Source organism: Alligator mississippiensis, chromosome 5 (genome assembly GCF_030867095.1).
Source record: "Alligator mississippiensis isolate rAllMis1 chromosome 5, rAllMis1, whole genome shotgun sequence".
Taxonomy (NCBI): domain Eukaryota; kingdom Metazoa; phylum Chordata; order Crocodylia; family Alligatoridae; genus Alligator; species Alligator mississippiensis.
This window is the reverse complement of record NC_081828.1, coordinates 471,015-494,096: the sequence shown is the minus strand read 5'-3', so window position 1 is coordinate 494,096 and position 23,082 is coordinate 471,015. Positions and strand designations below refer to the sequence as shown.

Below are 23,082 nucleotides of genomic sequence, written 5' to 3'. Positions count from 1 at the left end.
GATTGAGTAGCAGGGAGCAATTAACACCTAGGGAAACCGCAGATCAACCAAGGGAACAAATCAATAGGAGACAATGTAGCAACAGGGAATTCTCTAAACTATACTGTTTAAGCCAGAAGGACCAGCCGGCGACCCCCCTTCTGGAGGATAACACCACGCTGAAAGAAGCCTTGACCGGCCATCGACGGCAGACTCCAGCGCCTGTGGGATAGGTATACCCGACTCTTGTAGCTCACTACCGTGTGCGCGCGCGTGTGTGGGGACCAGCCCCAAGGTTTATGATTTAACTTCATTACAGTGTTTCAATCCGCCTAATAAACCATAATTTTAGGGATCCCGAGTTGGACATTTGTAGCCAACATTCTCATATCTGTGCTACAACAGTGGCCCTTTAGTTGTCCTCTTGCAATAGACCTAGGTGTATTCATCATTCTCCTCCTGTCGTTTCCAGCTGAAGAAATCCCAGCTTACAGCACAAATACTTGCTCTTAGTTCTGAAGTGTGTGACCAATTCAATTTCATTCCACCCCTACTAATCACATTCTCCCTGCCCAAGTCTAACCTTTCTCCAAATAGCAGTACCTCCCAACTTTGTCATCAACAAATTTTTCAGCTCACTTGGACCATGTACCAAGGTCATTAAAGACAACATGAAAGAGTCAGCCTCAAGACAGCATCCTGAGAAATTCTGCCAGTCACTTCTTACCAGCACAACCCACTTCCATTTCATAAGGCATGTATCAATCCCTATCTTCTCCAGCTAAACAAGAACTTCACAGCCTCAAACACTTCCTCTGAAGTCCACACTATCTACCACATTTCATATTTCTAGAAATTTCAGTTATCCTATAAAAATGACACATTTGGTTAGTTTGGCCTGATCTGCCATGTTTACCTCTGCATCTTTAGAACAAGCATAGAAGGAAAGGCCAAAGACCAGCATACAACAGATGATCAGATGCGCAGGCCTGCAGTTGCCTGGATCCTTCCTCCCTTCTTAAACAAGATGGGAGAACAGCAAGGGCTGTACTTCAGTGGCATCATCCTCGTCATGACTGGTTACAAAAGTCAGAGAACCATAGAGAAGTCAGGCTGGAAGGGACCTCCAGGGGTCATCTAGGCCAACCCCCTGCCTGAGGCAGGATCATCCCGATACAAGCCATCCCGTACAGATCCACTGTACATAGAATCAAAGGACTGGCAGGGACCTGCAAGGAATAACGGCCACAAATTGTTGGAGAGTAGGTTTAGATTAGACATCCATAAGAATTACTTCACAGTCAGGGCGGCTAGGATCTGGAACCAACTTCCAAGGGAAGTGGTGCTGGCTCCTACCCTGGGGGTCTTTAAGAAGTGACTTGATGCCTACCTGACTGGGGTCACTTGAGCCCAGTTTTCCTCCTGCCCAGGCAGGGGGTCGGACTTGAAGATCTACAAGGTCCCTTCCAACCCTACTTCTATGATTCTATGATCATTAAGTCCAGTCCCCTGCCATGGGCAGGAAGTTATTGGGCTCAAACAAGCTCAATGAGGTGCTTATCCAGCTTCCTCTTGAACATCTCCAAGGATGGCGACTGCATCACCTCTGCTGGGAGTGTGTCCCAGATTCTAATTATCCATATGAAAAATAAGTTTTTTCTTATGTCCTGCCTAAATTTTCCCTCTATTAGCTTGTGCCCATTGGTCTTCATCCTCCCTTGAGGATCATAGAAATAGGGTCGGAAGGACCTTGTTGATCTTCAAGTCCGACCCCCTGCCTGGGCAGGAAGAAAACTGGGCTCAAATGACCCCAGCCAAGGTAGGCATCGAGCCGCTTCTTAAAGACCCCCAGGGTAGGAGCCAGCACCTGAAGTGCAACTTCCCTTGGAAGTTGGTTCCAGATCCTAGCCGCCCTGACTGTGAAGTAGTTCTTACGGATGTCTAATCTAAACCTACTCTCCAACAACTTGTGGCTGTTATTCCTTGTTATCCCGGGGGGCGCTAGGGGAAACAAGGTCTCCCCCAAACCCTTCTGGTCCCCCCTAGTGAGTTTATAGACGGTCACCAGGTCCCCCCTCAGCCTTCTCTTGTGAAGGCTGAACAGGTTCAGGTCCCGTAGCCTCTCATTGTAAGGTCTGCCCTGCTGTCCCCGGATCATGTGGGTGGCCCTCCTCTGCACCCTCTCAACGTTGTCCACATCCCTCTTCAAGTGGGGTGCCCAGAACTGGAGGCAGTACTCCAGCTGTGGCCTGACCAGTGTCGCGTAGAGGGGGAGGATCACCTCCTTGGCCCTACTGGAGATGCACGATAGGGTCTGGTTAGCCCTGCCGACCGTGACCTCACATCGTCGGCCCATGTTCGTCTTGGAGTCAACGATGACTCCAACATCCCTTTCTGCCTCCGTGCTTTCAAGAAGGGAGTTTCCCATCTTGTAAGTGTGCTACCGGTTACTACTGCCCAAGTGCAGCACCCTGCACTTGTCCATATTGAAACGCATCCTGTTTTTGTTAGCCCACCCTTGCAACCTATCCAGGTCTTTCTGCAGTCTTTCCCTCCCTACTAGCATGCCCACCACACCCCAAAATTTGGTATCTTCAGCAAATTTGAACAGGTTGCTTTTCACCCCGTCATCCAAATCGCTGATAAAGAAATTGAACAGTGCGGGCCCAAGGACCAAGCCCTGGGGGACTCCGCTGCCCACTTCCCCCCATGTCTTCCTGAAGAGTTGCTCACCTAAATCTTGACGCTCACCCCTCACATACTTGTAGGTGGCTATCAAGTTACCTCTCAGGCTTTTCTTACTCAGACTGAATAGGGCCAATTCCCAGAGTCTCTCCTCATAGGGCCTATCCTTCAGGCCCATAATCATATGAGTGGCCCTTCTTCATACCCTCTTGAGCTTATCAACATCGTTCCTGAAGTGCAGTGCCCAGAACTGGACACAGTACTCCAGCTGTGGCCTCACCTCTCAGTGGCCACATCCTCTTAGCAGAACTACACAGACACCACACAAGACATCACACCCAAACCTGTGACAGGTAAAGCAGGGGGACCATGATGGCCAACATTCTGCTGCTGCAATGGTTGTTAGTCTACACTTGAGAAGTCCCAGAAAGGGGCTCTGACCCCATACAGAGCAAGGCAAACCCTACTGCAGTCCACACCATTATGGCTGGGGTAAAATTCCTTCCTCATCTCAAATATGGCAAGAACCTCAGACAGGAACCTCCAGCTTTAAATCCCAGAAAGTGCACTGACACAGAACAGTCATCATGCCGGGACTGGGCTGCAGCTAGCGCCCAGTGCCTCTGAAGAAGACTAAAAAAATCCCTGATATAGCAGTGGGGCGGGGGGGGGGGGGAAGAGAATTCCCCTCAGCCCTATGCGGCAACCAGCAAAGCCCACAGGCATGGGAAGTCCTCATAGTAGAACATAGGCATAGCTGTGCCTAGACCTTTTCCGACCAGTGGCTGTCCAACATCTTTTCGAACACCTCCAGTGAGGGAGAGTATCCCTCTTCCCTGGTGTATCTCCCATGGCCCCAATATTCTAACAGCAAAGAAGTTTTTCCTGAGATCCAACCTAAACTTACCTTGCTACAAGGGCTAAAACCTATTTCATCCTACCCCACTGCCCAACCCACCTGCACCACCATCACACTTCACTTCCCACTATCTGAGAGAGACCCCTTGCCTAGAAGCTTCTCCCCACCTCTGCATGTTGCCTGTACTCTTGCCCAGCGGGTCATAAGCACCACATGGCTGCACAGGATTACCAGTGTGAGAGCCAATCTCCTACCATAAGGTCATCCAGTCAAGGCCCAGGGGACTGGTGGCACTCCCAGCCACACCATGGTGGGGAAGTCCACCCTGCACACTGTAGGAACTCTGCAGAATAAAGCCCTGTTCTCCACACTCAACTGCAGGTCCCAGAGCAGCCTGGGTGGTCACCTTTGGTGATGTTGACCTCCCGGATGCTGTAGCCCTCCCGAAGCCGGACGGAGACAATGCTCACAAGGTCTGCATGCACCTCCTTCTCAGTGTGCTTCTTCCTCCTCATTGCCAGGGCAGGGTTGCTGCTTGCAGATACTAGGTGCTCATTGAACAGTCTGTGCTGAGACACTGCAACCAACAGACAAGTCATGCAGGAGAAGTCTCCCCCCTGCCCCCATCCTGCAGTGGAGCCAGCACTTCTGGACACCTCCCTCCACTGCATCACTTGAGCAACATTTACACCCAGTACAGCAGCACAGCCCTGTTGGTACTGACAGGGGTTGGGAGAGGGCAGGGTGGGGACCCAGTCCGCTTATGTTATGTACTGATTTGAAGGCAAGCAGCAGCATGTTGGCGCCCCATTTCATTCAGACAGACAGGAAAGGCAGGGCAACTGTGCTCGTCTGGCTGGGAGCTCCTCTGGGCAGGGATTCCTGTCCCAAGAAAGTTTTGTGGCCCCCCGACTCAGCACAGAAAACACAGAAGAGCTGCAGTAACCATTGTTCTCAGCCCAAGCCCTGTCTTTAGTCACTATCACTGACCAGCATGAAGCATCGTTGGGCAAGTCTCACATGGCTCCTCGCCATCCCCAGACAAGGACAGGCTTCCTGGCTGGGCTCTAGTGACACACACACACACACACACCCCCCACCCCTATGCGGGATGAGAAAACCCACACCCTGACACTGGGGCAATTCAGAAGGGGGAGGGGAGCATTTAACATTGTGACTCAAACCACTGTGTGCAGCCTTGGTCCAGGACAAGACCTCCAAGGCACCTTGCACTGGAGGCTGTGTCTACACAGCACAACGCTCTGCCAAGCAGGAATACCTGTGCGAACTCTGGCAGCAACAGCAGCCTGGCCACACAAGCTCAGTGCTACACACCTGCACCAGCCAGTCCTGCTGAGAAGCAAGGTCCCATAGCCCAGGTAGGACACTGCACTGATGCATCTATCCTGCTCCCAATGCCTGAGCTGCTGCAATCATCTCTGCACAGTGCTGTGCCACATAAGACAATGCAAGTGCTATAGGGCATTTCCTCTCCCTCCACCACCTTTGGCATGAAGGAGACCATGATCTCCTGCCCAGAAGTGTTCACCCTTATACGCAGGCCAAGCCTGGGCAGTGCAAGCCCTAGGGATGACTGTGAGCAAGCTGAGCAGTGGCTGTCCCAGACTGCTTAGCGACTCCTAAGCCCCACAGAAGGGAAGCACAGATACTGCTGCAGAGCCCAGAGCTGCTGCAAACCTTCGGGAGATCCAGCATGCTGTGTCCCCCACCCATACTCAGATCCAGACCCCTGAGCAAGCACCTCTCTCTTCCCTGGGCCTGGGCTCACAAGACAACTGCTCCCTGGCCAGTTCTGAAACTCCACGTAGCAGGAGGGGCTGGAAAAAGATTTCCCATTGCCCCTTGTCACCCCTGTCCACACGTGTCCTACTGCTGACACCTACAGAGGTACAGGAATGGGACACGGGTGTAGCTGGGCAATGGGTTTTGCCCTTTTTGCAGGAAGCTGGGGCAGGCGCATTCCTCACCACAGTAGTACTCCAGATTCAAGGACTCCCCTGTGCGCAGGAAGGAGTACAGCAGGAAGGCCTTGTGATACACGTTCAGATCCAGGCTCACCGGGTCCAGCTCTGGGCAGGTGGAGAGGTAGGAACCAAAAGTTGCCATGGCGATGAATTTCATCAGTTCCACATTGGGGACGTGGCCAAAGCTGCAATCATAGGAGTAGACTCCACCCACCTGGGGAGGTGTGGGAAGAGGAGACCCGTCTGGCACAGCTCACGCAGGGCAGGGAGAAGACACACTGGTGAGTTCCTCTCCACCCCCAAAACCAAGGAAGCAGCCAGGTCTCCAGCAGAAGCCGAGCACACAGTACATGCTGCTGTGTCCCATTGCCCACCCCACCCCCTGGCAGCAGGAATACCTGCACAAAGGAGCAGGCCACAGTGCCGCTGCGCAGCTGGTTGAGCAGGGTTTCACACACAGCCACATCAGGGACACTGGTCACACCATCAGTAATCACGATGATACCTGCAAACAAGACAGTGTCTCAGAGCATCCTCTCCCCTTCCTGACTGGCAGCCTCCCCTCCCCTCCTCTCCCCAGAGCCCCACTGGATGTACTTAGAGGAAAGCAAGACACATGGGTCGAGAGAGACACTGAATCTTATTGGCCATGTGCCTCTGGCATCAAGAGATGACAGCACCCACAGTGAGACAGTCAGGGCTTGCAAGGAACACCCAGGTGCAGCAGGCAGCTCATTTCTTCAACTTATTCAGAAGCAGAGGGGCCAAATGTGGGAATAACACCCCAGAACTTCCCTGGGCCAAGGGCTCTGCTGAGCAGCTGCTTATTAGCCCAGCAAGGTTACCAGTAGTTGGGCTGCAGAACCAGCTCTCCCTCTAGGTCCAAATGCCCCCTAATCCACACCCCCACTCAGATCCCCATCTGCTCATGCCTTGTCCTCCCCCTAGCTGAGAGGCCTACAGATCTCTCCCCTGTGGAAGTCCCATTCTAAACCCTGGCTGGAAGGGACACAGACTTCCAGGTCAGGAGATGGAACTGACCTGCTGTGGAGTTGGAAGGCAGCAGCTGCAGTGCCAGGATCCCCTGTCGGATCATGCTGACGAGCCCAACATCAGCAGTGACCACAGAGACTCCCGGCTTCCTTCCAGGAGGGTCCTGTGGGTCACAAGGGCTGTCCTGGCTAAGTGATGACAAATCCACCTGACAGGAAGAAGCCAGTGAGAAGCTGTCAGCTGCACTCCAACCATGCTTCAGTGGTGCGCTTTCATGGTCTACAGCTCCAGGTAGACCCAGCCCTGGTGTGGTTTGGCTGGCTTCAAGCTAAGCAATTAATCTCTAGATTGTCCCAAGTCTCAATTCTGATGTACAGTTAGAATTGCAAGGGGTCACATCCAATGCCCTGTCTGAGCAGACCTCTTTCACAAGGGACACAAAGGCAGTGCAGAGTGGCAGCTTAGAGACTGACTCATTCAGAGCGGAATGAGCTCCTATAGGCAATAGCTTTTGACGAAGCATCTAACAAAGCAGGCTGCTGCCTAAGAAGGTTCATGTCTCTCTTAATGAGAGAGTCTAAGGTGCCAATCTGCCCCGCCTCCTGCCAGACTTCAGATTAACACAACCTCTTTCTACAGGAGGAGGTGGCGAGGTTACTAAAGCTTCACTACTGTTGACACTGAGCAGGCCAGGCCAAAAAGGGCCAAGCTCTGACTTCCCTCCAGCTTGGCAGAAGCTGGTCTCCAAACAGGAGGTCTTCAGGTGGGGTCCTAACTCGCTCAGAGGGAATGCAGGAGAAGCCCACATCCCTGCCACCCCAGAGGGGAATGCTGCAGCAGAGGGCTTGAAGAGACTAGGAAGCAGGACTGGAGCCTTCGTGCTCAGGTCCTGCCATACCAAATTGAATTGCTTACACAAGACCCATTAAGTTCCTCCTGCAATCTGCAAGAGGTGTTGTAGGTTTTTCCCTTTCCCACCCACAACAGCATCTCTAGGCCCGCCAGGTCTGGGATGCTCTGCCTCCTGCACCCTTTAAAAAAACCCACCCTGTAAAAAAACCCTCTTGCCTAACCTAACTGTTGAGTCAGCACAGGGAAAGACACCCTACCCCACAACCACAGGGCTGTTCTGGGGTGGAAAGAAAATCTACCCACACAAACCCTCAGGGCACTCTGGGGTGCAACCAATGGCCCAAAGCACTGGCCTGACTAGAATCCCTTTAATTTGCTGGATCCCACCAGGCTATGCAGCATTTGCTGACAAGGACAGTCAACTGAAATCACAAGCAGCTGTGAAATCCAGATAAGCAGTTTCAGGCCCTGCCCCTGAGCTAGATCCTCCTGCCTGCACCCCACTGCCAGGTGCGGAGCTCTGCAGTCGCTCATGAATGTCAAAGTCTCCCCCATTTCTCATCAATTTACATGGGAAAATTCAGACAGGCAGGGCAGGCAGCTGACTGCACAGAGGAGCAACAAGAGAGGCCCTGCCCACAGCTCTGAAAGGGGTCAGCAAGACCTGCTGCAAGAAAGATCCCTCCCACCTCCTGGTCCCTTGGCTCCAAGAACATTGGATGACTACTTAACACTGGCTGCTTAAAAATGATCTCAGTCAGAGTGCAAGGTTTATTAGTGCCCCTAAGTATGACTGTCTTGGTCAGCAGCAGCTGCCTCGCACTCATGCTCGCTCTCTCTCTCACCACCCTGGATTTAAGAGACATTCCTCCCATTTTAGCACCTGATCCTACAAGCACCTGTACAAGTGCATGCTGTTTTGTGGGCAAGGAGGAACTTTTGACTGCAGCAACATTAGCCATGAACGCATGAAGTTCCCAAACACACGTTTGCAGCCTCCATGTCCTTTACTCCCTTTCCTGCTGTTCATCTTTCATACCCAGTTAGAGGCAGGCTTCTGGGATTTTGAGGAACAGCCCGTCCTCCTGGCTCACTTGGTGCTACAGCCAGCTGTTATGAAGAAGAGGGCACATTTCAACTCACACCCCTAACACTGAACTCTGTTCTCCATGGGTCCCGTTACAGCCCATTACACGTGAATGAGTCCATGAGACAGACTGGAAGGGGGGAGACAGTGCGGAGCAGCCCGAAAGACACATTTACAGGCAATGCCTTGTTCAGAATCCTACAACCCTTGCTTGCTCCAGCCTCTCATGCATCACAACCACAAGGTCCATAAAACCAAAATCAAATAAAAACACACCATGAGGAAAAAGCTGAGGGGATAAGAAGGCTGCCAAGGCACTGGCAAAGTAGTAATTGGTTCACATGTGCTCATAGGATCCCGAGAAGAGTACCACTGCTGAAAATGACAAGATCTGTGCCAATCTGACTCAAGAAAAAAATTCCTTCCTGACCCCAAATTTGGTAATTAGTTCGACTCTCTGTACAACCCTCTACTTTGGTACCCAAGTGGCTTCTAAGTACTGATAGCACCAACCCACACCAGTCAAAAACTACTTTAAACTGTCTACAGTTTCCTGTGCTAGAGGATGGTGGAAACCACACATGGCTTAGAAAACATGGAGAATATTCCTTCCCTGCCCCTGCTGACAACGAAGCAGAAGGCCTGAAGTGTGGGAATACAGGAAACCCTCGCTATTCGCAGGTTCAGCATTCGCTATTTCAAATATTCGCGAATGCCGAACCTGCATTTTAAATACACTTCATGCACTTCCAGGAGCTCCTTGGGAGCTCTGCATTTGCTGCCACCGGGCTCCCGCTGCCATCACCATGCCCCTGCCTCCACCCCCCCAGCCGCCGGGGCACCACGTTCATGAACGCAGAATGCATTCATGAATGCAGTGTCTTAGTTGCAGATTTCACCATTCACGGGGGATATAAGAACATATCCCCTGCGAATGGCAAGGGGCACCTGTACTAGATACCTCCCACACAGAGAAAGAGTACAATCTCTGTATTGAGGGTGAGAGGTAGAACAGCCAAATGCATACCTCACACGTGCCATGCACAGACTATGAATCCCTCATTCCTTCACACTATCCCCTTCATGAAGTGATCAAGTTTGATCTTGAAGCCATTCAAGTTCTGTGCCCTTACTACTTTACTCAGACATTCAGAACTTCACCTCTTTAACAGTTAGAAATCTTTTAATTTCTAATGCAATTCATCCAAAAAGATCTGCATTCCACTCATAAATTGGACATCAAATGTTACCAATATCAGGCAAGATTTCTGCCTCTCACATAATTTCTGGACCACCATGACTACAACTTCATTCTTACACACTCAGTACCAGGGGAACTGAAGTCTCCCATAACTACACAGTTTCTTTGTACCAGTTCTCCCAAAGCTCCTTGCTCATCGCCACGTCTGAACCTGAGGAGCTATAACAAACCCCTAATGCAATCTCTATGGGGCCCTCATCAACAGCACTTCCCAGTATGATGTACACTCAAACAGACTGCTGTGGCATATCAATCATAGTACTTCTATTCCTCCAAGACAGCTATGGACCTTCAATACCTGTATTCCTGCCATGGCTACTGTTCCACCAAGTTTCCATTATTCCTATAATGTTAGGATTCACATCTCATCACAGCAGTTGCAATTCCTGTGCTCTATTGCCCAGATTTCTTGCTTTGGTCTACAAACACATCAGTTGCTTCCACTTGACCTTAACCTGCGACTAAAACAGATGTCTTGCTTCTCTTTCCAAGCACAGGGTTGCTTCCATTCCCCTTCCCTCCCAGGTGTGCTTTTTCCCCTGGTCTTCCTCATTTCCATTTCCCTCTCCTTGCAAGTTCAGTCCTCTCCTGGAGACTGAGGATTTCTCTTGACCTTCTCCCCAAGTTCCTCATTCAAACCTTCAGCCTGCTGTGAGGAAGGGGACGCAAGGCTAGGGGTTGCATTTCCATGGCTTTGTACATATCAACACTAATACTGATCCAGAGTAAATATTTCTTCCATGATCCCTTCCTAACTGCCTCTTGGTCCTGCTCTCCATCCATGGAAGCAACAACACTCCAGTCCATGTATCATCTTTATCCCTGTATGGCTCCCTTACTGACCAGCAGTCTCAAACTGATCTGGCCCTGTGGGCCAGACGACAGGCACAGGACCAATCTGCAGGCTGGATCAGACCCACCACCAGCCTGTGTACTGAAGCCAGCATACAGGGCCAGTCCAGTGGGGCATCTTATGGAATGTACGCCCTAGACTGGTTCGTGTGGGGTGCAGCATGCACCCCAGGTCCAGCCCCAAGTGCTGCATGCACTGGATGTAGTCCCCAGCTCACACTGTTTGCAATGCCCATGCTTAACCATCCCTATGCGCTGGCTCCAACATAGAGATGATCTCTGGGCCTGATCCAGCATGGGTGTTGTATGCAGCACACACCAGACCAGCTCTGGGCAACACATGTTGGCCCTGGCCCTATATGTGCCACTTGCTGTGTGCAGGGTCAGTCCAAGACCCACAGACTGAACCCTAGGGGTCCATGGCCCATATCTTTCCTGAATTAGACATCTCCTCAGTAAAGGGATGACTTCTTATACAGGCCAATGCTTACACCACATGCCCCTCATGGTACAAGGCAACACTTTTAGCCCACCCCAGAGGAGCTGCAGAGTGCAGAAGTGGCAAACAGGGACAGAGTCACCTCTGCCCTCCTCACCTGTGGTTTGGGTTCATACTGCTGTTGAAGCATCTCTGCCACTTTGTTCTCAAAAGTGCACAGCTGTGTGTACACTTGCTGCAGGAAGGCATCTCTCTTACTCTCATCCAGCTGACAGCCTTGGAACAGCACCTGGCCCAGGAACAAGGGGAAGCCATTATCCTGGAATTTTACACCATTTCATCATCAACCAGTGTGGAATCCAAGAGCACAGTTAAGGGCAGCATCCAGACACACACACGCACAATCCACAGATGGAGGGAGACACTGAACCGGCCATTCTTGTCACACTTCCTGCTTGGCCTCAGGTGCTTCTGAATCTTCTTGCAAGATACCATCACATGCACCAGCCCCCTGCTGAACTTTGAGGGGAACTTTGAACTTTCTGCAGCTCTCAAGGACAGAGATGGCAGGCATTGGGCAGCAGAAAAGAGGACCTTTGTTAGAAACCTCTAAAATAGTGGTTTTCTATTTGTTAGACTCAAGACCTCCCTTAGGAAATGCTAAGTCTGAGTTTTCCCCTATTTTTTGACTACAGAAAAGTTCTAAAGCAACACTTCTCCTGTAAAGAACTCAGAAACAGCATAGCAGGTCAGAGTGGTTTTGGATATGAAACCACTGGTTTATCTTGTGAATCATGTGCAGGCATCTTTATATTGGACGGTGCGGGCATACATAACACCGAACGGTTCCAAGAGGGAATTGGCTCACAATGGCATGAAGTACTGCCACTCCCACACCAGGGGGCGGAGGTGAGCTCCCAGCCCAGCACTGCACAGTAGGCGAGTGAGGAGTTCTTGCACCCACGCTTTGGCCACCCAAGGGGGTGAGGAACCTGTGGCTGGGGTATTGGCACTGTTTTGCTTTCCCTTGTTTCCTAAACACAAATTCAGTAGGCCTCAACACCCTGCAAATGACTGAAGTCTGCAGTGTGATTGCCTGACCGAGAGGGTATGGGGGAAGAAGCAATGCTTGGACACATGCCTTTTGATTTCCAGAGGCTTGGGGGGGAGGAGCAGGGGGAGGTTGCCCAGAGGACTGACCAGACCTGTGTCACAGAACACTTGGTGTCCACACTTAACAGCGAACCAGATCAGTCAACTGGTTCAAAAAAAGTACTTGATTTTCTAGGTGTGCTCCTGAACTGTTCTAGGTGGACTGAGACCAGTTTAACGGGCGTGTATGTCTGCATGCATTATAATTAAACTGTATTGAAACTGTTCTTAGTGATGCCCTAACAGTGCTAATATTGTGTAGCACCCTGCAGCACTCTTAAAAGGATATGGTGGCATCCTGGTTGATAATTACTGTTCTAGAAGCAGACAAGGTTCTTTGGGTGAATCTGATATCTTTTATTAGACCAACTTAAATAGTTGCAAAACAATTATTAAGCAAGCTTTCGGGTTCAAAAACCCTACAATCTACACCCATCTGTTACAGAGCATTTGTTCTACTCTAACACACCTCTAGCCTGGCCCAACCACCTTCTGATTAATTGGTACCTAAAGCACAGGTTAAAAAGAATAGGGTAGTGGCCACTCAAAAGTCTTAAGAACCGGGCAGTGAAATCCACTGCCCCAGAGAGCAGGAACTCTGTCACTCATTTCACAGCAGGCAAGAGCCAACCTTCTTAATAGCACAGCACTGCCCTGCCCTGCCCAGCCCAACCCAACCCAGAGTCCACTCCCAGCAGCAGTGCTCCATTGTGCTGCGCACTGTGTTGACAAAAGACAGCCCCGTGAAGAGAAGATAAGGAGGGAAACAGGATGCAACACAGAGGCAGAATCTTCAAGGGATGATAGTACGGAACTTGTTACCTTTGTTCCCAAACCTCAGCCATCAGATGGACAACACGCTAGTGCTGGGGAAGGAAAATATCTGAACGCAGGCAGCTTTATTTAAGTGAGTTACACAAGTATATATACCCTTTCTGTCCATTAAATTAGAGTACAGCTATCCCTCATCCCAGAGCAGGCATCTTGTAGACTTCTGGGAAGAGGCGTATCTAGAGAAAGGATCTGCAGGATAAGAGGGTAGCAGCTTTACAGATTGGTACAGTGTAGTCGGGAGACAGTGGCACAGGAAAGATATACTGTGGGAGAATGGACAAGACGGCAGTTGAGGCTGACATGGCTACCAGGAGGCTAAATCCCTTACAGACTTATCTGGTAGTGTCAAAAAGAGAAAAACTTTTCAAACTTCACAACAGAAGGCTGAGGGGGGACCTTGTGACCATCTATAAACTCACTAGGGGAGACCAGAAGGGTTTGGGGGAGACCTTGTTTCCCCCAGCGCCCCCCGGGATAACAAGGAATAACGGTCACAAGATGTTGGAGAGTAGGTTCATCCGTAGGAACTACTTGACAGTCAGGGCAGCTAGGATCTGGAACCAGCTTCCAAGGGAAGTGGTGCTGGCTCCTACCCTGGGGGGGTCTTTAAGCAGCGGCTCGATGCCTACATGGCTGGGGTCACTTGAGCCCAGTTTCTCTCCTGCCCAAGCAGGGGGTTGGACTTGAAGATCTACAAGGTTCCTTCCGACGCAAATTCTATGATTCTATGAAAAAACAGTATGCTGCAGGCACTGTACAGGGTAAAAGACAGAATGAAGCTCTTCAGTGCAGGGAATAAGTAGGAGATGGAGGCAAAGGGCAAGAAAGGAAAGGAGGAGCAGAGCGATGGTCTGCAAATGGCACAAAAGCATTGCGATTCTGGGGAAGAGATGAATGACAGACCCACCAGCCCCACAACTGGGATTCAGCCACTTGTACAGGAGCTGCCTGTACTTGTGATGGGCAGAGCACCGGGGGCACGATCCAGCCTGTCAGCCCCCCGCCCCAAGTGATGCCTGAGCCACACTCCCAGATACCCAAGGGAGCCATGGGTCCCAACAGAAGAGAAGCTGCTCTCACCTACTCAGGCACTGCACCAGACCAAGCCTACCATTTCAGAACTGGCAGGGCTTGGCCAACACCTGTGCACAGCTGAAGATCTCACCAGCACATTGGGACAGTGAGAACTGCTGACATGCAAAGGCTTTGAAAGAGGGAGAAGACACAAATTTACCTGGTGGGACTGCAAGCCGATGATGGACGAATACGCTTGGATAGTAACAAAGATCTCCGGCTGGTAGATAATGTCCGAACCAGGGATTTGGAAGGGCCTTAGTAGACCCACCAGACACCGGGAAAGGGCATGAAACACCTCGTCAAAAATGATCTCCCCTGTTGAATCATCCTGCAGAAGGAGGAGGAGGAGAACGCTCGACCTTTGGACCTGTCGGGCCTTGCCGTGGCACTGGCCGGGGCCCTGGCACGTGGGGCTACGACACGTATCCCTGGCCTGAGAGGGGCCAGCTCCCACCAGGGTTTGCCAGCCAGCAGCAGGGGCTGAAAGGCCCTGCCCAGAACCACAGACAAGGAGAGCTGGACGGGCCCTCGGGCGGGCACTCCGAGCAGGACCAGCCCCAGCCACATCATCCCATCCAAGGCTTTGTCTGCCTGGGCCTTGACCACCTCCAAGGATGGAGACGCCGCCACCTCTCCGGGCAGCCTGCTCCACTGCCCTGCTCCTCCCGTCTCAGCTGAGCTGCTCGCAGGGGCAGCCGGGCTGGCTCGGGCCGGGGCGCTCACCACAATGCCGGTGGACGGGCTGAGGTCCAGTTCGATGACGAAGCGGTAGCGCCGCGCCAGGAAGGTGACTCGCGTGGACGGCACCAGCAGGCACGGCCGTGGCCGCAGCAGCTCGTCTGGCTGCCAGCCGTGCGGCAGGACGCTGAGCACCGCCAGCTCCTCGTCCGCCGGCACCTGTGGCACAGGCACCGGCACGGTCACAGTCAATGCGGCGGGATGGGGCAGGGGCAGGGCAGGGCAGGGCAGGGCAGGGCAGGGCAGGCCGGGCTCACCAGCCCCGGGTCAGGCGCGGCGGGGAGGGGAATGGGGTGGGGGCTGGGCCGCGCTGCGCTCACCAGCCCCGGGTCAGGCGCGGCGGGGAGGGGAATGGGGTGGGGGCTGGGCCGCGCTGCGCTCACCAGCCCCGGGTCAGGCGCGGTGGGGAGGGGGAGGGGGAGGGGGAAGGGGCCGGGCCGGGCCGGCCGCGCTCACCAGCCCCGGGTCAGGCGCGGTGGGGAGGGGGAGGGGGAGGGGGAGGGGGAGGGGCCGGGCCGGGCCGGGCCGGCCGCGCTCACCAGCCCCGGGTCAGGCGCGGTGGGGAGGGGGAGGGGGAGGGGGCCGGGCCGGGCCGGCCGCGCTCACCAGCCCCGGGTCGGGCGCGGCGCAGACGGGCTGGTGCAGGCGGGCGAGGAACCAGGCGAGCCGCACGTTGCGGGAGATGCGGTAGTCCTTCCTCATCAGCAGGTAGGCGTGCGCCGCCTCCTCCATCTGCGGGACAGCGCGGGCACAGTTAGGGACACCGGCCCGACCCGGCCCAGCCCGGCCCGACCCAGCACCGCTCCCCGGTACCTCACAGTCCGGCCGCTCGGGGGCCGCCATGTCCGACCGGCCCGCGCCCCCTGACCCCTGACCCGTGCCCTCTCCGCCCGCCCGGAAGTGAACGCGTGGGCCGGAAGCACCCGCCCCGCCCCGCCCCGCCCCGCGCCTGAGGCAGCGCCGCCGTCGCCGCCATGCAGGTGAGCGGGGCCGGGCCGGGAGGGCGGCGGCGGCGCGGTGTAGGGCAGGGCGGCGAGCGGGCCGGGCCGGGCCGGGCGGCGGCGCCTGGGGATAGCCGGGCTGCCGCCCCTGCGCCTCTCCGCGTAGCGAGTCCCGGGCGGCCCGGCCCGGCCCGGCCCGGCGCCGCGTTCCTGTCCCGGGAGGAGGCTGCGGCCGTTCCGCTCGCCGCTGGGCAGCGCGGGCTCCCGGACTCCCTCGCTACCCGGTGCCGCCCTGTGATGAGCCGTTCACGGCGCTCCCCCCCCTCCTGTTTGTCCGCAGTAATGCGCTGTCACATTCCTGTAGCCCGGCGGCTGAGGGAGGCCATAGGTCCCGTGGCTCCCTCGGGGTGACAGGTGGGCCTGTGTCCATGGCTGCTGGCGGTGCCGCGTGGCACCGTGGCCACAGGCGTGTGTGGCACAGGTCACAGGCGTGTGCACGCCAGGCGGCAGCCCGGCCCCGGCACCTCCAGAGCCTCCCGCTGAGCTGCACGACTCCTCGCACCTGTTCACGCCCTCCCCATCCATCCGCGGCCCCGCCAGGCCCTGGGAGCTCCTGGTGACCCTCGTCCTGGCCCTGGCCGAGCGCTCCACGGCTTAGCAGGGCGCAGGCTGTGGCTGGCAGGGTCCCCGGGGACTGAAGCCACTTTCCTTTCACTTGTGAGATCCCGTCTCCGGGAAGAGTACCGCTGGGCAGTTGTCCGCTGGCTCCCTGGACTCGTCTGGGGACCGGCAGGCGATGCTGTTGCCCCGGGTACACTAGTTTTAAACCTCTGACCCTCGCTGCCGTCCCTGTCATGTCTTTAGTTGTCCCAGGCGTGCAGTTGTTGCCTGTCTAGGGGTCTCCCTTTCTAGGCGAGGTTTGATGTTTCTTTGTGGGCGTTGGTCCAGGGTCCCTCGACAGCACGTGGGCCTGCGTCTGGCAGGAACGGATGCTTTAAGCAGGGGTTCTCAGCATTTTATGCTCGAGGCACCCCATGGAAAATGCCACCCCATGGAAAATTTCCCCTCGTCTTTTGACTACAGAAAAATAGAATAATTCTTCTGTGGCAAGAAACTCAGACCACAGCAGGGCAGAATGTTTTGGATGCTGCGGATTCCTGCTTGGGATCTCTGGATTTGTCTTGTGACTCGTGTTTGCACACCCAGCAGCGCTAGCGTTGTGCGTGCCCCTTGAAAGGACCTCGGGGCACACTGGTGCAGGACCACTGCTTTAGAGGCAGAGCAGTGAATAGCGTGCATCTACAGCAGTGGTTCTCCACCACTGCCTGAGATCCTTTCAAGGGTGCTGCGAGGTGTCACGCAGTTAGGTGTGCAAACATGTTTCACAAGATCAACCCAAAGATTTCAAGCGGGAATTCAAAATGCTGAAAACATTCTGAGCTGTTGTAGTCTTTCTGAGTTCCCTGCAATAGAACAGTTGCTCTAATGTTTTTTCCATAATCAAAAAATGAGTGAAAATTGAGAGCTGGCACTTTCCGAGGGGTGCATCGAGGCAGGAAAGGTTGAGAACCACTGATCTAGATTGATCTGTCTCCTGCTGGTTACCCTCTCTGGCATTTGCTGTCATTGGTTTAGAAGCCACGAACGTTTCAGTACAGATAAGTGCTGTTTCTTGGAGTCCAGAAGATTGGTCACTTATGGTGAGGTGGAAGAAGGGCTTCTTGGGCAGCCTGAACCCAGACAGTGTTCTAGGACAGTGGTTCTCAATCCCTGCAGCCTTGAGGCACCCCTCGATAGACTCAAGGCACCCCTCTAGGAAACGTCAGCTCCTGATTTTCACTCCTTTTTTTGACTACAGAAAAATAATAGAACAATTCTTCTGTTGTAAAGAACTTGGAAAGACCACGGCAGGTCAGAATGTTTTGAATGCAGTGAATTCCTGTTTGGAATCTCTGGGTTTAGCTTGTGAAACATGTTTGCACACCTAGCGGTGCTAACATTGTGCAACACCCCGTGGCACCCTTGAAAGATCTCTGGGCATGCCAGGGCACCATGGCATTGTTCTAGGACCACGGTGAATAACCAGCTGGACAGAGCAAACGTAACCCCTGCCTGCATAAGTAGTGGAAGCCTGGAGAAGGGGTCTTTACATCTGTACCGACTGTGATGAGACCATTACATACAGTTGGTATGTCCAGTTTTCATGCTTTGCAAAGAATGTGGATAAACTGGCAAGGATTCAGAAGAAACCACAGGCTGACCCGAGGTCCGGGAAACTTGCCTTCTAAGAGACTAATGCCGCTTGATCTGCATCGCTTACAGATTGAGAAGTGATTTGATCGTGGTCTAAATGTTCTTCTGTGGAAAGGTTTCTCATAAGTAAACCGAAAAGAAATCTATTATTAGCCAAAGTTTCAATGGCATGAATCTGAAATTAGACAAACTTAGATTAGAGTTAATGACCATACTTCTACCAGTGATGTTAATTAACCATTGAAACAGTGTGGATTAATTTAAATATTTAAATTAGGATTGCATATCTTTTCAATATCTCTTCTAGTTCAGCCACAAAGTTTGAGCTCAATTTAAGAATGACTCCATGATTTTCTCTAATCTGTTAAGCAGGAGGTTCATCACATCACAGGCAATTAAGGCTGCAAGGGACTACATGAGAACATCTAGTCTGACCCCCTGCTCAGGGCAGGATCATCCCAGGTTGTGTTGCCTGATTGTGATGATAATGATCTCTTCTAGCCCTAGCATCTGTCAGCCCTCCTTTCTCTTTCTATCTCCTCTATTAGCTTCTGCATTTCCTTCCCTGCTGTCATTTCAAATAGTCTCTCACTCTGGCTCCTTTTCCATTAGCTAAAATGGTCAGTATTTAGTTATTGCTTATTTTAATTGATATTCCAAAGCACTGAATGGTGGTGAAAGAGTCAGCTTTCTTGAAGTGATTGCTTCTAACTGCCTGCTTATTCAGGCAGATGTCACTATTAGTAACACACTGATCATTTGAGGACAAAAAACTTACAAGGTACAGTCACTATGGGCAGTTTCATAGATTTCATGGACATTCGGGCTGGAAGGGACCCCGGAGGATCATCGAGTCCAGCCCCCTGCCCAGGGGCAGGAAGTCAGCAAGGATCATAGGATCCCAGCAAGATACACATCCAAATGTCTCTTGAAGGCATTCACAGTGCGTGCTTGAACCACCTCCGGCGGCAGTCTGTTCCAGACCTTGGGAGCTCAGACAGTAAAAAAGTTCTTCCCCTGGGGCACTATGGTGAACAGACATTCCCCCAGGTCCTGGTGAACACACCTAATAAACTTATAGGTGGCCACCAGATCGCCCCTGAGCCTGCGCTTTTCCAGGCTGAAGAGTCCCAGGGCTCTTAGCCTTTCGTCGTAAGGTCTGTTTTCCTGACCTCTGATCATGTGCGTGGCTCTCCTCTGCACTCTCTCAAGCTTCTCCACATCCTTTTTGAATTTTAGAGCCCAAAACTGGATGCAGTACTCCAGCTGTGGTCTCACCAAGACCGAGTACAATGGGAGAATGACGTCCTGGGATTTGCTTGAGAAACGTCTATGGATGCAAGCCAGCATTTTGCTCACTTTACCAGCTGCAGCATCACATTGAAGGCTCATGTTCATCATGACCCCCAAGTCCCTTTCATCCATGGTGCTAGCCAGCGTAGCACTGCCGAGCGTATAAGCAAGCTGCAGGTTTTTCCTCCCAAGGTGGAGAACCGTGTATTTTTCGGTGTTAAACACCATCAGGTTCTTGTCCGCCCCATACACTTACCTGCTGCCCCTTGCCTGAGTGCTCTCCTCCCACTCCCCCCAGCCCCTTGCAGGCTGGAACTCTGCCAGGCTGCTGGGAGCTCACTGCAAAACTGCGAAATCCGCGGATTTCTTTGCTAAAATGATAAATCTGTGTTTGCCTCCAGTAACGGGGGAAATCTGTTTTCCTTCATTTTTCCATGGGAAATGGAAAGCCCAGATTCCTGCTAATAATCTGAGACATTGACCAGCAAAGCCTGTTTGTCTCATTCATTGGGTACATCTTTGGGCGGGGTTTGTCATTTGTTTTATGCCTATACAGCTTTTAGTACAGTGGGAACTCCCCTGCTCCCATTTCTATCAAGTAGCTGCTATTGCAGTTTCTGTGCAACAATAAGCTGTTTGTCTGTAGTGTGAATTACCCTGAAACTGCAAGGGTTGCCTTAGCAGGAAGAAATGTCAGGCTGCCTCCCCACTCCACCAATCTGTTCCGGCTCCCTCCACACACAGACACACTTCTGTTGCTCCCTTGAGGTTCCTGAGGTTCTGACCTGTTGGATGCTTTTGTTACCTCACTTCAGGAACAGCTAATCTGCTGTGTGGATTTAAGTCTGAGTAACACTTTTAAACAATGTTTTGCTTCAGTAAAGAAATCTCTTGTTTTGTGAGCTTGAGTGTTCCTGTCTATCACAGTTCTGCCCTTATGAATGATGGATGCAGAAAGAAAGACTGGTCTTAATGCTTGCCTTGTAAACTAGTTCCCAAGATGCTGTAGGCACCTGCCAGAAAGAGGATGTTTCCCAAAAGGTACTTTGTGTGCCTCAACTTTATGTCTTGGGCCTTTGAGGAGAAGGAGGTAGCCTGTAGAACTTCCAGACTCAGTTAGAACTGGATGCAGAAGCTCTTTGAGGTGCCATTCTCAAAATGCTCCCAAGACCAGGGCTGAGGAGGATTGTCAGACCAAAAGAGACTTCAGAATGCCCCATTTTACCCATCCTAAATACCCAGAGACTGAAAGGAGAGAGAAAGCAGTGCTGTTCCTTGAATTCCCATTCTTCCCCCAAGCAGGACTCGCTGATTCTCAGTCAGCCAGCCCTGAGGGCAATGTTAATTATGGAAGAATGTTGAAGAACTACTGAGAGGCTTGAAATAGGAATTTAAATGATCTTGATAGCTAGGTCTCATTGACAGAGACCACTGAAAGTGCCTCACTTGCAGGATCCTTGGACTCATCCAGTTCAACTGCAGAAATTTCATCTACTGGCACATTTTCAGTTCTTAGATCAAAAAAGCAATCCCTGCCATTTTGAGCACTATATGCAACAACATGGAGATTGACCACATTTAGGCCACTGAAGATGAAGAAAATAAAATCCTACCATCAGTGCAATGTTTGTTGTGCCTTGTAACAGTAAATTTATTTTTAGCTGCCTTTGGAATCAAATCCACCTCGCCTGTAAATTTCAGCTGGTATTCCATCAGGGCCACATGCTGTGTTGGTCTTCATCTGCTTAATGGCTTTCAAGGCCTCTTAATAAGTTGATGGATCTGCAAGGTGGAATGGGGCATTGTGGAATGGCTTTGATGGCATCGTCTTTGACATTAGAATCTCAGTTCAGGGCTCTTGAAAGCACTCCTTCCATCATGCGCTGATGGTAGGACTGTCTTTAAAGAGTATTTTTCCATCCTGACCTTGGGGTGGTGGTGGGGGGAATGGCTTCTTTTCTGCTTGGCCCATAGATAGCTGTGGTTGCAGTGAAGAAGCTGCTTATGTCATGGCCGTTGGAAAACTTTTGAATATCTCTTTTGCCTTGTCCTCCCACCACTTGTTCTTTCACTGTCAAATTTTCTTCTGGATCTCAGCTGTAATATGGCAATAATACCTTGCTTCTGTTTGGAATTGGCATCATTCTACCAAGCTTTGAAGGCTCTTCTTTTTTCTGTCAGTGAGAGTTTGTATTTCCCTGTCATTCTCATTGAACCAGTCCTGATGTTTCTTTGTGGAGAAGTCTAAAGTTTCTTTTTATGCCTCATGGATGCCTTTCTTGGGGCTCTCCCACGATTGGTAGTGTTGAGATCATCAGGGAGGCTGGGGAGTTTCTCGCTGAGGCACTGCTGGAGACAGTCACTTTTAGCAGAATATTTCACACACTTGATATTGAACCTCTTCCTTGGTTACTTCTTTTGTTTACGTTGTTTTGGGGCAATACGAATGGATATGATGGAGCATATAAAACAATGATCTTTCCAGCAGTTGTCTTCACTGGTCATAGCTCTGGTGATAGGGATGTCCTGGGCATGCATTGTGATGTAGTCAGTCAGGTGTTTTGGGTATGGGTGGATCCGTGATGTCTTCCTTTTGTTGTTTTAGCAGAATAAAGAGTTTCTGATGGTGAGATCACATGGTGAACACATGCTCAGGAGAAGAATTACATTTGACTTTCCCCACCTCCTCCTTTTCAAGTGTTCCTTTCTACAGCTCAGCGTCCCTTCTCATTCTAGCAATGAAATAACCAAAAAGAACTGTTATATCTGCTTTGGGAACAGATGACAGGACTTGGTTGTGTTCACAATAGAACTCTTCTGTTTGGTTGGGGTGTATGCACTGATGACTGTTGCATGTTGTCTGTTGGTCAGTTGAAGCCAAAGGTTCATGGACAAATGCTGAAGTACACAAGTGCCGTATTTGGTCAGACCAGTAGTCCTCCTGGCTCAGCCTGCCCCCAGCTACGCAAACCTGGCTGCCCAGCAAGGCAGCCAGAACTATGCCCAGGCAGCTGCAGAGAAACCTGCAGCCCTTGAGCCTGGCCTTCCATTCTGTGGAGGAGGTGCCTGGCTCCATGGAGCCTACAGATCGTTTGGTCCCAGCAGTACCCAGGGAGGAGCTGCTCCAGTTCCTGGAGAGCATCCTGTGCTCTGGGAGAAAGGTACAGCTTACCTTGGACCGCTTCCACTTCCACTTTCCTGCAAAGAGGAAAGGCAGCGGGACATTGCAGTCCTCTTTAAAAAAGAAAATAGAGGTGTACGCGCAGCGGAAGCTAGGGATGGTCCTCAAGGAGGACTATACGACAGTGGTCAGCGCTTGCAGGGAAACGATCAGGGAAGCCAAGGCGGCAACTGTGTTTAGGTTAGCCACGGGAGTCAAGGACAATAAGGAGTCCTTCTTTAGGTATGTAGGCACTGGAAGGAAAACAAATGGAAGTTAGGGACCCCTGCTTAACGCCTTGGGACAGCTGGAAACTGACATTCAGGAAAAAATGAACTCCTGCATGCCCACTTTGCTTCGGGATTTCACCAGACCATGGGGAAAGCCAAGCGAGAACACGGCAACCTGACGATCTGCAAAGTCCCTTTCAGCCCTAACAATCTATGAAACTTGGAGGATTTCCATTAAGTCCTCCACACTGTCTAGGAAGAGCAGCGGGAGCACCGTGCCTGGTTGGATAGAATCTACATCTTGCTGAACGCTGCCCAAATTCATACTTCTAGCATCGGGTCCCCTTCAGTGACCACTACCTTCTCTATGCTTGAGTTACTTTTAAGGCCCAAGTGCCTAGGGCTGGCCTAC

The 23,082-nt window shown here is 52.0% G+C and overlaps 2 protein-coding genes across 7 annotated transcripts in view; one reads left to right on the top strand and one right to left on the bottom strand.

The window, feature by feature from the left end:
* The window catches only part of SZT2 (SZT2 subunit of KICSTOR complex), a 74,272-nt gene extending 58,587 nt beyond the window's left edge, over positions 1 to 15,685 (bottom strand). For 2 of the 5 annotated variants that reach the window (XM_059727687.1, XM_059727686.1), the window contains exons 1-10: positions 15,607 to 15,684; positions 15,400 to 15,525; positions 14,779 to 14,952; positions 14,213 to 14,383; positions 11,150 to 11,281; positions 6,550 to 6,709; positions 5,907 to 6,013; positions 5,512 to 5,722; positions 5,286 to 5,423; positions 3,930 to 4,100 (exon numbers count right to left, since the gene is read on the bottom strand). In XM_059727687.1, coding sequence (XP_059583670.1) covers positions 3,930 to 4,100; positions 5,286 to 5,423; positions 5,512 to 5,722; positions 5,907 to 6,013; positions 6,550 to 6,709; positions 11,150 to 11,281; positions 14,213 to 14,383; positions 14,779 to 14,952; positions 15,400 to 15,525; positions 15,607 to 15,636 — 1,420 coding nt within the window. In that variant the 5' untranslated portion in view covers positions 15,637 to 15,684. Of the gene's footprint in view, positions 1 to 3,929; positions 4,101 to 5,285; positions 5,424 to 5,511; positions 5,723 to 5,906; positions 6,014 to 6,549; positions 6,710 to 11,149; positions 11,282 to 14,212; positions 14,384 to 14,778; positions 14,953 to 15,399; positions 15,526 to 15,606 lie in introns of all 5 variants that reach the window. The other 3 variants (XM_059727688.1, XM_059727690.1, XM_059727689.1) reach the window with 2 other exon arrangements.
* MED8 (mediator complex subunit 8) overlaps positions 15,671 to 23,082 on the top strand; it is a 29,894-nt gene continuing 22,482 nt past the window's right edge. The window contains exon 1 of one of the 2 annotated variants that reach the window (XM_059727693.1): positions 15,671 to 15,773. Coding sequence is in view for 1 of the 2 variants with exons in the window: in XM_059727692.1 (XP_059583675.1) it covers positions 15,768 to 15,773 (6 nt within the window). In the remaining variant the exon portion in view is untranslated. The remainder of the gene's footprint in view (positions 15,774 to 23,082) is intronic. The other variant, XM_059727692.1, reaches the window with a different exon arrangement.